Here is a 13043-nt window from a genome sequence, read left to right as displayed (position 1 = left end):
CCCCCCCCCCCCCCCCCCCCCCCGGCCGAACGTCTAAGTAGGAGCAGATTCTAGGGCTGCGCTGTCTGGTATGGTAATCATTAGTTACCTGTGGCATTTAAATTGAAATGAAATGAAATTAAAAATCAATCCAGTTCCTCAGTTACACTTGCCTGTATGTCTGGTGGCTGCTGTGTAGGACAGCTCAAACAGTGAAGATCGAGAATACTACTTCTATTCTCTAGACTACGTTAACATTTCAGCCTTCTCGAAATTCATGGTGACTGATTTGTTGACTTTTGTTATTACAGTACCATGTGTGTACAACTTAAGGCAGTGTTTCTGACTTTTTTGACTACAACCCACAGTGAGACACATTTTCTTCATATGCACATATATGTAAGTGATTGAAATCTAAGTTTCGTGAAATAATACCCATCGTTGCTATATGCAGTGCACACATTAAAGTTGTTTTGTGTTAAAGCTTTTTCAGAATCTTTTTTTAAAGTATATTTTTGTCCAGACTACATTTTAAACAACAAAGAAACCAAAACAAAAAAACAACAAAAACCTGCCACTTCCAGTTTCCCCTGCTTTCTTCTTTCAGTCATTATCCATTCAAATAAACTATCCTAACACACGTTGTCTCTGGAGTTGGAGACCTGAGTTTGAATCATGAGTCTTTCATTTACTTGCCTTAGACCAGGGAGCGATAAAGATGTTATTATAAGGATTCAGTGAGATAATGCTTTTAAAGCACTCAATACACTGCATAGCATAAATGCTTGTTGAGCGTTAGTGATTCTGGTCCTGTTCGGCCTTTTTTCATATTGCTACATGGTCTTCATAATGAGCATTTTATTCACTAGACTATGACACAATAATTAACTTTTCCCTTGTAGTCTGACGTCTGGATTGTTTCCATTTTTTCCCTTATTTGGTTGCAGTGAACTTTTCCAAGCATTTGGATTTTCTACTATTTTATTTACGTAGGGAAAATTTTCATTTATGAAGTTCTTAGAAGTGTTTTGAATTTTTAAAAATTACTGAATATTTGCAGATAAAGAAATTTTATTTTATTTTTAAATATTTTATTTTTGTATTTGAGAGAGAGAGAGCGCTTACAAGCACAGGGAGGGGCAGAGGGAGAGGGAGAAGCAGGCTCCCCACTGAGCAGGGAGCCCGACATGGGACCTGATCCGAGGACCCTGAGATCATGACCTGAGCCAAAGGCAGACACTTAACCACCTGAGCCACCCAGGTGTCCCAAGAAATTTGAAAATAGAGACAGCAGAGCTACTTTAGGGAACCATGAGCACTTTATTTTTCTTTTCTAACATAAATATGGATTAGTCTTTAACTTCCACAGTTTGTTGTTGTGTCACAGCGTAGGTCTGTCACAGTTCAGTTCTGTCTGGGAATAGGAAACCCAAAATAACAGAACTTTTTTAACATAACAAAATGATACTGAAGTTCTTTTGGCAGAAAAAGAGTCTAACCCTACCAGATGTTCAGATATATTCTCAAATTATACAACTGAAGATTTGGTACTGGAGAAGTTAAGCAGACAGTTGGGTAAAACAGACAATTTCCATATGTAGTCTCCAGTTGGGAATTCAAATATATGTGGGGATCTAGTTTATGATAAACTTGGTATTCACATTAGTGAGGAAGAGCTGAGTGGGTTATTCAGTGATGATGTCATAACCCAGAAATCATTTGGAGAAAGTAATAAAAGCACGTTCTTATCTGTCATACCTGATACCAAATTCTAAATGCATCAGTGAATTAAACAATAAAGCTGTTAAAATCCTGGAAGAAAGCATAGGTAAAATTGTTTCTAGGGATGTGTGTTAGGTATTTGTTGAATAATGGGAGGGCATATTATAAACAAATCGGACCATATTTTAAGTTGAGAGTGGATATGATAACATTTTGCAGTTCAGACAGACTATTCAAATGGAAGGAGTGGAATCTAGTGTCACATCTTTTTAAAGATGTATTTGAAATGCCTCCAAGTCTTCGATTACGAATCTATGAAGAAAAAATACATTTCTTTTTCGGAGGGCAGCTATGATGTAAGATCATTTTCATGTGATTACTGATCTATTTGTATTTAAGGGAGTATAGTATTTACTCAGGCATATACTTTGGATAACAATCAGTGATTTGAGGAAAAAATACTTTAGTGTATAAGTTGATTCAGAAAACATTCACTGTTTTTCATTGTTTATAAAATGTATGGTCATAATTCCTGAAAAGTATCCTAGTTATATCTGAGCTATGGAGACTGTAGATTAAGTTAGCAATAATGCTTTTTTTTTGGTAGAAAATTACATTTGATTTTATTCTCTTTAAATAGTTTGAAGGGGAAGCGAGAACATCCAGAGGTAGAAAAAAATGGAGCAGAGAAATGCTCAGCAGGCATACTTGGACTTTTCCTGTAGAATTAGCTTAATTTTAAGAATTAGAGTCAGACCCAACTGTGTTGACATCCTTGCTCTTCCTTCCTCTTTCCTAGCTGTTGACTTTTTGCAGGTTAACTTTTTTGAGCTGACTTCACCACTTGTAAAATAGCACCTGCTACATCATTGAGGGTTCTCGCAGGAAACAAGGTTCATACACTTGGCTGGAATTTGAAGATCATTTAATGAAGGGACTATTTAGAGAGGCTTAGATAGGGTTAAGGGAGCCAATAAGGAGTGCTAAAGATTTTCGCCAGGAGACTAGGAATAGCAGAAAGCCTTTGCCCATGGTATGTGTTGGCCAAAATCAAACGATAGCTGGAAGGGTAGGGAACACAGCCTAGCAGAGAAAGAAAGAAAAAGGGTTGGGGGAGGGCAAATAAAGAACACCTACCTCGTCAAGTTGTGAAATAGTAACTACAGTACAGTGTCTGTGATACAATACAAGCTCAGTAAAAGGTAGTTTTTACCTTTTTTTTTTTTTAATTTGTGTATGGAGGGGTGTTCAGGAAGAGAGAGAGAGATGAGATTTTCTGATCTTTCAAAGTATATATTGCTTTTATTGGAAACAACAAAAGTACAGGTTAGTTGAAAAGTTTCAGGAGGGAAGAGATAACGGGGAGTTGGAAAAGAGAAAACTGTAGTTGAGACGAGGTGTTCTCACTTAATGGTTGTGCAATACTTGTGTGTGATCTAAAAGGTAAAAAGATCTAGAAAAAAATTGTATACTATAATCTTAGTATATGTGTTTGTTGATGGAGAAAAGAGAGTTTCTGGGTGTGTTGAGGGAGCAGAGAGGAATTTTTTAGCTACCACAGGAAATGATTTCTGTAAAAGCTATAAAATTCTATTGGCCATGTTTAAACTGATTAGTTCTCTCTTCCTCTTGTTCCCTTATCATCAGGCCTTGAAATTCACTGAGATCTTTTTTCTTCCTTTTTTTTTTTTTTCTTGAGATTTTCTTTGTTTGTAAAAACTTAAGAGGAGAAAGGCAGATTTTAGCAAACACCCTGTGGAGGGAGCTCAGTACTTTATTCGGATGCTTGACTATTTGCTGACTCATCTGTTTTTAGTGAAAAGCTTTATGTGTGTGTTAATCTTAAAACCCTGCGAATATTCCTAAGGTCTTGATTTCATTCAAGGGGTAAGAGAATGGAAGAAGGACAAAAAGTAACCTGTTGGTGAGAGGAAGTACTTAACCCGCTTGATAAATATGAGTTTCTTTCTCTCACAAAGGTACCTCCCTCTGCAGGATATCATGTGTATGGAATGTCTCTCCAGGAAGCTAAAAGAAGCAGTGACCCTGTATCTGAGAGTGGTGAGGGTTGTGGATCTCTGTGCAGGGCGGTGGTGGGAATACATGCCAAGTGGTAAGTGGATCTAGCCTGTAAGGTACCCTGCAGTCCTACCAGAACCTCATTATATTCCCATCAAACGTTACTTGGCTTAAGATAGGCAGTCTAAGTCACCTTGGAGGTGGGGAGGCAGAAGTCTGTCTAAATTACTTGGGTTCTTTCGACTTGATAAAATATGTTTTGCCTGAGGCTCTACTGGTTTTGTTCCTTAAGGAACTACATCAGCCCGTTCCACAAATGTACCAGTGGAGAACTCAGCATATGTCTGTTGTATTAGACAAAGTGTCCTTCGTTCTGTGGCGCAGGTTTTCATAGCTTCCCTGTACCTCTTAGAGGCGCCCTCCAGTTTAACAGATACTCATCGATTTGTGTAAAGCTGCTCTGGCAGGCCACAGAAATTGCACTTCTGGAGCTTGCGTGTTTCTTTAGCACTTTTGGAAGGGCTGTGCAGGTCTTAGAGATTCTCAAATAAGGCGTTGGTCTCGTAGGTGAGGAATTCAGAGTTAGTAGCCTAACCACACAAATGGACCTCATGTAAAGAGAGCAGAAAAGAAGGTTGATGCCTTTAGTTCAGCAAAGCACCTGAAAGGGAAGAATTGAAATGAAGGGCCAATCAAGGCTTCTTTTCAGTTAACACCGATCTGTTAACTAGTGACTTTCAGTGACTTGTGTAGCAGTTTTGAATGTCTTGTTTAATGAGATTTTATCAGCATTATCTAGATCCTGATATTTTGAAAATGTGTTGCAGGTGGGGTAGGGGAGCCTTGACAGAAGTGAAGTGGAACAGGATAGACTCTGCAGTACAGTTTGGGGTGCTCTATCCTTTCGAAAGGGTCAGCGGCCAACTAGTAACTCTTTTCTTTTTTTTTTAAAGATTTTATTTATTTATTCGATAGAGACAGAGACAGCCAGCGAGAGAGGGAACACAAGCAGGGGGAGTGGGAGAGGAAGAAGCAGGCTCACAGCGGAGGAGCCTGACGTGGGGCTCGATCCCAGAACGCCGGGATCACGCCCTGAGCCGAAGGCAGACGCTTAACCTCTGTGCCACCCATGTGCCCCCAACTAGTAACTCTTAACAATTGGCCAGTTAGTTATCAGTTTATATATCTTTTTGTGAAGGACATTGCAAAGACCTGAAGCTAGAACTTAGCTTGGTGGGAGGCAAACCACAGTTGTCTTCAAATAACTTCAAAGAAACGATCCTAAGGGAAAAGGGCTCCTTTTATTCCAGAGAGTGATCATTTACAGCAGGAAAGAAAAAAAAAAATGAGGGCAGTGTGAAAATGACCATCAGTCCTTAGATTAGATTTGCTTTAACAGAGGTTAGACCAGCAGGAATTCTGGCGATGGGATTAGTGCGCTGTATAAAGAGGTAGAATGGCAGAGCTCGCATGTGATACAGCCTTAGCCTTAACATCTCTGCCCCATATCAAATGAGAGAGGAATCTGTCCACGCATTGCTGACTTCTTTCAGACTGTGATAAATACCTACGAGCCCAAGGCTTCCCATCCCTGCATGGTTATAAAAGAGGATCAAAGCAGGCTCTAGCCTAGAATAAGATCTCGTTAACCCTGCTTACTAATGCCACTCTGGCAATAGTTTAAACCTGGAGTTTAAGCCCTGGTTCTCTATAAAATAATGATAACTAAGGTTTTTATGTAGTACTTTATGGTTTACGTATGTGACCTCTTTGGGTTCGCACACGATCTCAATAAAGAAGGTGGAACTATACCCATTTTTTGATGAGAGGCAATGGGTAGTGTATGACAAAAGAGGATGGACATTGGCAGTGGTCAGACGTGGTTTTGAACTCTGGCTGTCCCACACAGTAGCTTTTAAATTCTTTCAAGTTCAGTTTTTACCTTCATAAGTGGGGTGATTACCTTTTTCATTGGGTTGGGAGAGTAGGTGAGAAAACATAGAATTGTTAACACGTTGAGTGGGTCAGTTAGTGAAGGTTACTCTACACGATGAGAATAAGAACTATTAGTATAATCAGACCAAGTAATCTTTGAGGTCTCTTCTTAATTTTCAGTTTTGTGATTCTAAAGTTAACAGTCATCTGGACCAGCCCTATGCAAATAGAACAACTTTTGAAAACTTTAGTATGTAAGACTTAGTGATTTGGGAGTTAATATTTTTGTTCGTCATTAGTGAACAGACAATTGAATTTCTGACAGCCTCCATTAAAGACAAAACACCCCAGATAATATCAACTGTATGAAACTTGTCTCCCTGCTTACCTCACCAAAACCCTTGCTGTGAAAGTAACCTGCCTCTCTGTTCCCATCTGGTGGATGGAACACAGTCCGCATCCCAGATACATAGCTTTCTGTCAGCTCAGCATCCTTTCAGTTTGGTTCACTTATGTTCTCTTAGCTAACCTGGTCTGTCTTTTGCAGAAGTACGAACTCTCTGAAATGTCCAGGGAGTGGTAGTTAAACACAAGATTGAGTAATTATTAGGAAATGGATAGACCAAGAGAACCTAGTTTGAGAGGGATTAAGGTTAGAACTGTGAGCTTCCTAGAGGTGAGGATCAGATCTTCCTCCTTTTTTACTCGTGTGCTCTGCAGAGCCCTTGAGGTTCTCTGGACCAGAGAGCACCTTGGGTGGGGGAGGAGGGTGGTGCTGATCAGGAAGGTGGTCCTTCCTCACCCACCAATCCAGTAATAGGTGCAAGTTATCCGAGTTAAATGTGTGATGTTGCTAGTCAAAGATTTCTTTGCCTTAAAAGCAGCAGCAACAAAAAGGCAATGATAAATTAAAAGCCTCAGCTCTGTAAAATATTAATTCAGGATAAGTGGGGTTTCTGAAACATTTCCTCTGTTACTAAAGGAATGTATTTTCTGTTTAACCATTTGTTCAGCCATAGTATTAGTCTTACGAAATTTTAAAAAGGAAACTTTTTGTTGTCGTTAACTTTTGATAAAAATGACAGGTGCCTAATAAATGTTCATGAACACGAAGATGAACTTGCCTCTAAATGCTTCTGAATTTCTCAGGCTTCACAGATTCCAGTTTTCTAACACTATTGAAGAAGATGCCAGACGTCGAACAGCTTTATGGCCTTCACCCTAGATACCTTGAGAGGCGAAGGGTACGGGGCCATGAGGCTTTTAGCATTCCAGGCGTTCTGGAAGCTTTACAGGCATGCCCAAACTTAGTGGTGAGTGTACCTGGTTGAACATTTGATATCGACTGATTGATGAATAATAAATCAAAGAATGAACGAATATGCTCACTCACATGCAGATTTCATCCATAACGAACTTTTAAGTTCCATTAGCATACTTAGCATCTTATGATACAAAAATAGAAGCTTTGGATGCTAAATTAATAGCCTTTCTTATGCTTGTTTGGCATTATTTTCTAGGGTGTGGAAACTTCTCATTTGGAATTGGTAGAATCTATTTGGACGTATATGCCGCATGTTCATATTTTGGGGAAATTTCGTAATCGTAATGGAGCATTTCCAATTCCTCCTGAAAATAAACTGAAAATTCCTATAGGAGCCAAAATTCAGACTTTACATTTAGTTGGTAAGTACATGTTTCTTGGGTCACCTGTGACTCCTCGAAATATCGTATAACTGAATATTCACTGAAAAGGAAGGAATAATGAGAATTTTAGAAATAGCTTTGTTGATTGATGATGGCCAAAGAAATGCTTGTGAGACGTGTATACAAATTTAGATTTCCCATTAAGGAGTCCTAGATGGGGGCTGGAGGGCTAGAGAAATACTGCTTCACAACCAGTCTGTTCCCTTTTTGAAGACCATTTGAGTAGTTTTGAAAGTTGTTAGGTTGTGGGTGTTTTTTGTTTCGTTTCGTTTCGTTTCGTTTCGTTTCAGTGAGCCAGAATCCTGCCCTTGTTCTCTGCCCTTTTGGTCCTAGTTCGACTCTTCAGAGGAGAGGTCTCCAATGCAATTTTCTGTGGTGGTGGAAATGTCATGGGTTTGTCCTCTCCTATATGGTTCCCTCTGTGGCTAGTGAAACAGAGGAACTGAATTTTTATCTTATATTCATTATCAAACAGCCACGTGCAGTAGTGGCTACTTTATTACACAGCTCAGCTCTAGAACATTGAGGAATAAAAAAGCCAAATAGCTCTTAGTTTACTTGTATCTTCTCCAAGCAGAACATGCCCCTATGTTCAACCCGGAGCCAGTGAAAAAAGTCTGCTACTTTTCTTTTTCTCTGAGAAATGGGAAATGGGGTGCTCTTTTTCCAAAGCACCTTATTTGCAGTGATTATAGTGTACATTCTCCCTCCAAATAGTCTATGTCCCAATAATTTCTATCTAAGTAAATAATAAGGGCAGATATTTTCTCAAATTTCATTTGCCGCCTCTGGCTTACATTATTGAAAGGGTTTCGGGAGGACTCCTGTTACTGACTTTTAATACTTATTTATTAACTCTTTTATTTAAAATATACCCGTTGAGTATCTGCTCTGTTCTAAGCATTATTCTGGGCATTGGTGATGGTCTTAAGAACTAGAAATTTCTGAAACTGAGTCAGGTGGTCCAGGAAGTGCAGCAGGGATGGTAAGGAGTGGGTCTTAACTAGGGCTTATGTGTACAATTATGGCAGAAGGGGAATGCTCTCTAGGCCCCTTTTAGTTAACACAGTCAAGGAATGATTGTGATTAGGTGTTTGGATATCTAGTTTGAGACTGGATTTTTAGTTAATAAAAATACTGTAATATCTGAAGTTTATAATGTAAGCTCTGTAAAGTCAGAGTGTTTTTATACCTTTATATTTCCCGTGATTCCTGTCTTTGTTCATTGTAGATATAAGTAGTTGGTAACTTTTGTTGAAATGCATTCATTCATTGGATTAATTCAACAGTTTAACACTCTGATGGTGTTAAAAGTGTGGGTAGCAAATTAGTGCACGTGCTTTGTTTATAGAATGGATGTGAGGCAAAATGTGGTTCGAGCATGGGCTAAAGCTGTGTTGTCTGGTGGATCGGTCTCTCTTGCTACTCTGAGTTTGCTAGTCAGAATTACCACCATTGTGGATGCTAAGTGTACATTTGTGAGTTCTGCATCTTGAGTCTTAGTCTACTACCTCATTGCCTCTGCCTTTCTTCCTTTGGTTCCATCTCGATTTTATTTCCCATCTGTTGCCATACAGAGTATATGTGTAGTTCAAGGCTAAAGGTAACTGTTTTTTGGGAAGCGGCAGGTTAAGGAGTAATCCTTAGAGTAGGAACATCCTGCAGAACTTAGCTCCTAAAGAACCAGTCATTCAGGTACTCTACTACTTTTGCTTTCTCTAGTTGCCCTTGCTTGCAGGGCTTCTACCCACTTCAATTTGAAGTTGCGTTAATCTGGTTTTGCCAGCTGCTGCTTGTTAAATGCCATCACACTGGGTCCTTGGGCTTTCTCTCAGAGATTTGTGGCACTTCCTTGGCTTTTCGTGAGGCTGTGGTGTTTTAACTGTTGGCCAAGTTCCTTGATCTGCTTTCTTCCCTTTAGAACTTAACAAGTTACCGATCTTTTTTCTTCTTCTGTGTCTCTTGGCTTTTCCTTCCACTTTACATCCCCTTTCTCCCAGACAGGGTCCTCTGCAGGTATGATTCCTAGTGTTAAGTCACTTACGGATCTGAAAGATAAAATACCTTTATCAGTTTGAAATATTAAAATAAATGACTGATGGGTTTCTCACTTTTTCAGAGTCATGCTGACTGGCTTCTCCCGCACATTTACAAATCCTTAAGGTTCATTCGTTTGTAGAAACAGCTTTAATCTCTGTCTCTGGATATTATGATATTTGAAGCCAGCTAGCCTTCCTGTCTTTTAGTTTTCTCAGTGGTGGAACAGTGGGCATGGGTAGTCAAATAGTAATTTTGTTTTCAGTAACTTGTTTTCGTTTTACATCTCCTGCGTGTATATATGTATCCTGGAAGAGTTGTAGAGTTATGAGAAAGATTCATGTGTATGAAATGTGGGAATACTTTTAAAATACCATCTCCATATGCCTTTTCTAAAGAAATAACAAAGTAGAGTGTTCATGGTTTGCTTAAAGTATTCGTTACAGGCCTATTTTAAATAAGCCACACTTGATGGACTTTAATTAGGTAATTCACTCTGGTGAAAATATCCATGAAAGTAGAAAGTCTACTTGAAAAGTAGACTGTTGCACTTTTATGCAGAATACAGAGTTTTTCCGTGATTTTTGTTTTTTGGATATGTTTTTAGGGGTGAATGTTCCTGAAATTCCTTGTATCCCGATGCTAAGGCACCTTTATATGAAGTGGGTAAGACTCACTAAACCACAGCCGTTCAAAGACTTTCTTTGCATCAGCTTACGAACTTTCGTCATGAGGAATTGTGCAGGTAATGGCACAGTTATGGTGCGGTAATATCCTAAAGCAATCTCCATAGCTACACTTGTAAATGGAATTACATTATGTTGTTATTATTTATGTTTGGTAATTCAGTCATCTTGTGAAAATAAATGTACTTTTTGTTTTAAAGTCAGTAGACATGTGATTCGTGTTTCACCCTTAGCGGGTGGGAGGAGCATCACAGTGTCTCTACATATTTTTTACAGGCACTTTTTACTTTCTTTTTCAAATTTTTTAAAAGATTTTTTTTATATATTTGACAGAGAGAGCACAGGCAAGGGGAGCGGGAGAGGGAGAAGCAAGCTCCCCACTGAGCAGGGAGCCCGATGTAGGGCTCAATCCCAGGACCCTGAGATCATGACCGGAGCTGAAGGCAGACGTTGAACTGACTGAGCCACCCAGGCGCCCCTCACTTCTTACTTTCTGTAGGATGGTTATAATAGATCTCTGATTTCTGATTACATCATGCTACATAATCTCGTAAAGCAGAAAGCACTGCTTTTATGGTACTGCTTTTCTGTTCAGAAACCTTCAGTGTCTCTGTTGCCTGAGATTGTCAAGTGGGAACTATTCTGCTTTAAAGTTCTTAATAACTGGGACCCCTCTTGATTATCTTTATTTCTGATTCTTTACCAAGATATACCTTCTTTTATTGTCAGGCTTGCCTATTCACCTTCCCCTCTGCAGCCCTACCAGCCTTGACCTCAGTGTCTGTCATTACTATGTTATTGTTCCCTTGTCCTGAGATATACACTTCCTTCCTCTTCTCTTTTACTCTTTTCTTTTTTATGTAGTACAGCAGATCCTGTTTTTATAGTTGATATGTCATGCCTTTATATTCTTAGAATTATTCAGTTAGTTTCATCTCCATGTCTTTTGCAAGCTCTGTGATAGATAGGACTATGTCTTGTGATCTTCCGTAACACCTCATACAACCCTGGTCACAGAGAGAGGTATTTATGATCCAGCTATTTACTTGAGTGAAGGATCACATCTTCCACTTGGCTTTCTCCCCTTAGTTGTTTTGAGCTCCAAACTATTGAAACGCTGGGGGATTTACAAAAAATACAAAGTATTCCTCCAGTGTTACTGAAAAATCCTTATGCTGAATAAATACATGGTTAACAGGCTAATACTTTCATTTCTAATAGGTATAAATTATAGAGAGTTAACTACTTGGCTGTCAGTTTCACACATGGAATTTATAAGTTAATTTATTTCAGCTGCCAGTTTGAAAATTCATCTTTAAGTCAATTTACATTGTTCCATTGAAGTATTTTTTACCCCCTTAGGGCCCACAAACTCCTTGAAGTATGTCCCTTTAGTAACAGGCTTAGCGTCTGCCCGAAACTTGGAACATTTGGAAATGGTTCGAGTTCCTTTCCTTGGAGGTCTTATCCAACACGTAGTTGAAGACAGTTGGAGATCAGGTATTCATTTTTCTTTAGTTACTGAATACTTTTTAAACCAGTTTAAAAAATTATTACGCTTTCATTTAGCCTCTTTTGTGAGTCTTTTTAAAAGAAAATGCTTGTTAGTAATTGCCTTTCTGTCTGGTGCATTCGATGGAGAATAAGTAACCGTGAGCATGAGCTAGTATTCGTTTTCTTTTTATACAGTGCTAAACCCTCTCAAAATAAATAGTTGAGTGTTAAAGCACTTAATCCTTATTACTTAGTTAATCATACAGCTCTTATATTTGGAATTTTTCTGAGAAATATTAACAGGGATTTCTAGTGTCTGTTGGTGAAAGAGATGTTTTTTGACTTGGACATCTTAGACCTATAAAAGAACTCAGGCATTAGTAATGATAATGTCTAATATTTGTCTAATACTTTAAGGTATATCAAATTCTTTCATGTTTATCACTTGGATATTAGCTCCATCTAGATGATGGCTTTTACAAGGAAAATATATTTTACTCCCTAGGTCCTTTAATTATATTTTAAATAATGATAATATAACAGAATGTGCGCCATGTTAAACATCCCCTCATTGCAACACAAATACTACAAAATTTAGCTAGGTAGATAATTAACAGATGAGAACAAAAATCTAACTTTGTATATTCAGAATACAAATGGAATATCATTAAGTACTGTTGGTACAAATTGATGTCATTATTAATACTATTAAAATGTGAGTAAGCACTACAATTTGAGGTCTTTTTCAGTCAAGTCTGGTGGAAGTACACTTCATTACATTGTGTGAAGGGGATGGAGCAGGCTCCCTCATTATCAACAGCAGTGTTTTTATTGCATGGCTGTAGCTAAAAGGAGAAAGAGAAGGGATAAGAAGACTACAGTGGAACCACTCATTAGAGAGAAGACCTAGAGAGAGATGCCAAAAGCAAAGAGTTTGCATAAATGTCCTGAAAGAAAAACAGACTTTTCTCCCCTAATAAGTGTTTCAGAATGACTCTGCCTTACATTTTACTTAAGGAGTCATTGTACCTCCACAAAAGTTAATTCCAGATGAATCATAGATCCAAATGTGAAAAACAAAACATTCGTTTAAAAAAAAAAAAAAGTAGGAGAATGACTTTTTGATCTTGGGTAGGCAAAGATTTATTAAACAGAATATCAAAAAGCATTTACCATAAGGAAAAAATAGATAAACTGTACTATATTAAATTTTTTTTCCCATTCATCAAAAGGCATGGTTATGAGTGAAAAGCCAAGCTTCAGAGTGGGAGAATCTATTTGCAGTATGGGTATTAGATGAAGGACTTGTATCTAGAGGATATGAAGTACTTCTAAAATTAATGAAAAAAAGGCAGACAACCCAATAGGAAAAACAGGGATACAACCTGAATAGAAAAGACTTCACAAAAGGGGATAACCAAATGGCCCATAAACATGAAAAAATGATAAGCGTCATTAATCATT

At 38.3% G+C, this 13043-nt stretch overlaps 1 protein-coding gene across 1 annotated transcript in view; it reads left to right on the top strand.

The window, feature by feature from the left end:
• Nucleotides 1-13043, top strand: part of FBXO38 (F-box protein 38) — a 47738-nt gene that overhangs the window by 2717 nt on the left and 31978 nt on the right. Inside the window, 5 exon segments of the mRNA XM_040630435.1 lie at nt 3681-3814; nt 6805-6968; nt 7176-7341; nt 10007-10144; nt 11448-11585. Coding sequence (XP_040486369.1) covers nt 3681-3814; nt 6805-6968; nt 7176-7341; nt 10007-10144; nt 11448-11585 — 740 coding nt within the window.

The sequence above is a fragment of the Ursus maritimus genome, unplaced genomic scaffold, assembly GCF_017311325.1.
Source record: "Ursus maritimus isolate PB19 unplaced genomic scaffold, ASM1731132v1 scaffold_15, whole genome shotgun sequence".
Lineage (NCBI taxonomy): Eukaryota > Metazoa > Chordata > Mammalia > Carnivora > Ursidae > Ursus > Ursus maritimus.
The sequence above is the reverse complement of the archived record's forward strand: the minus strand, read 5'-3'. Positions and strand labels throughout refer to the sequence as shown.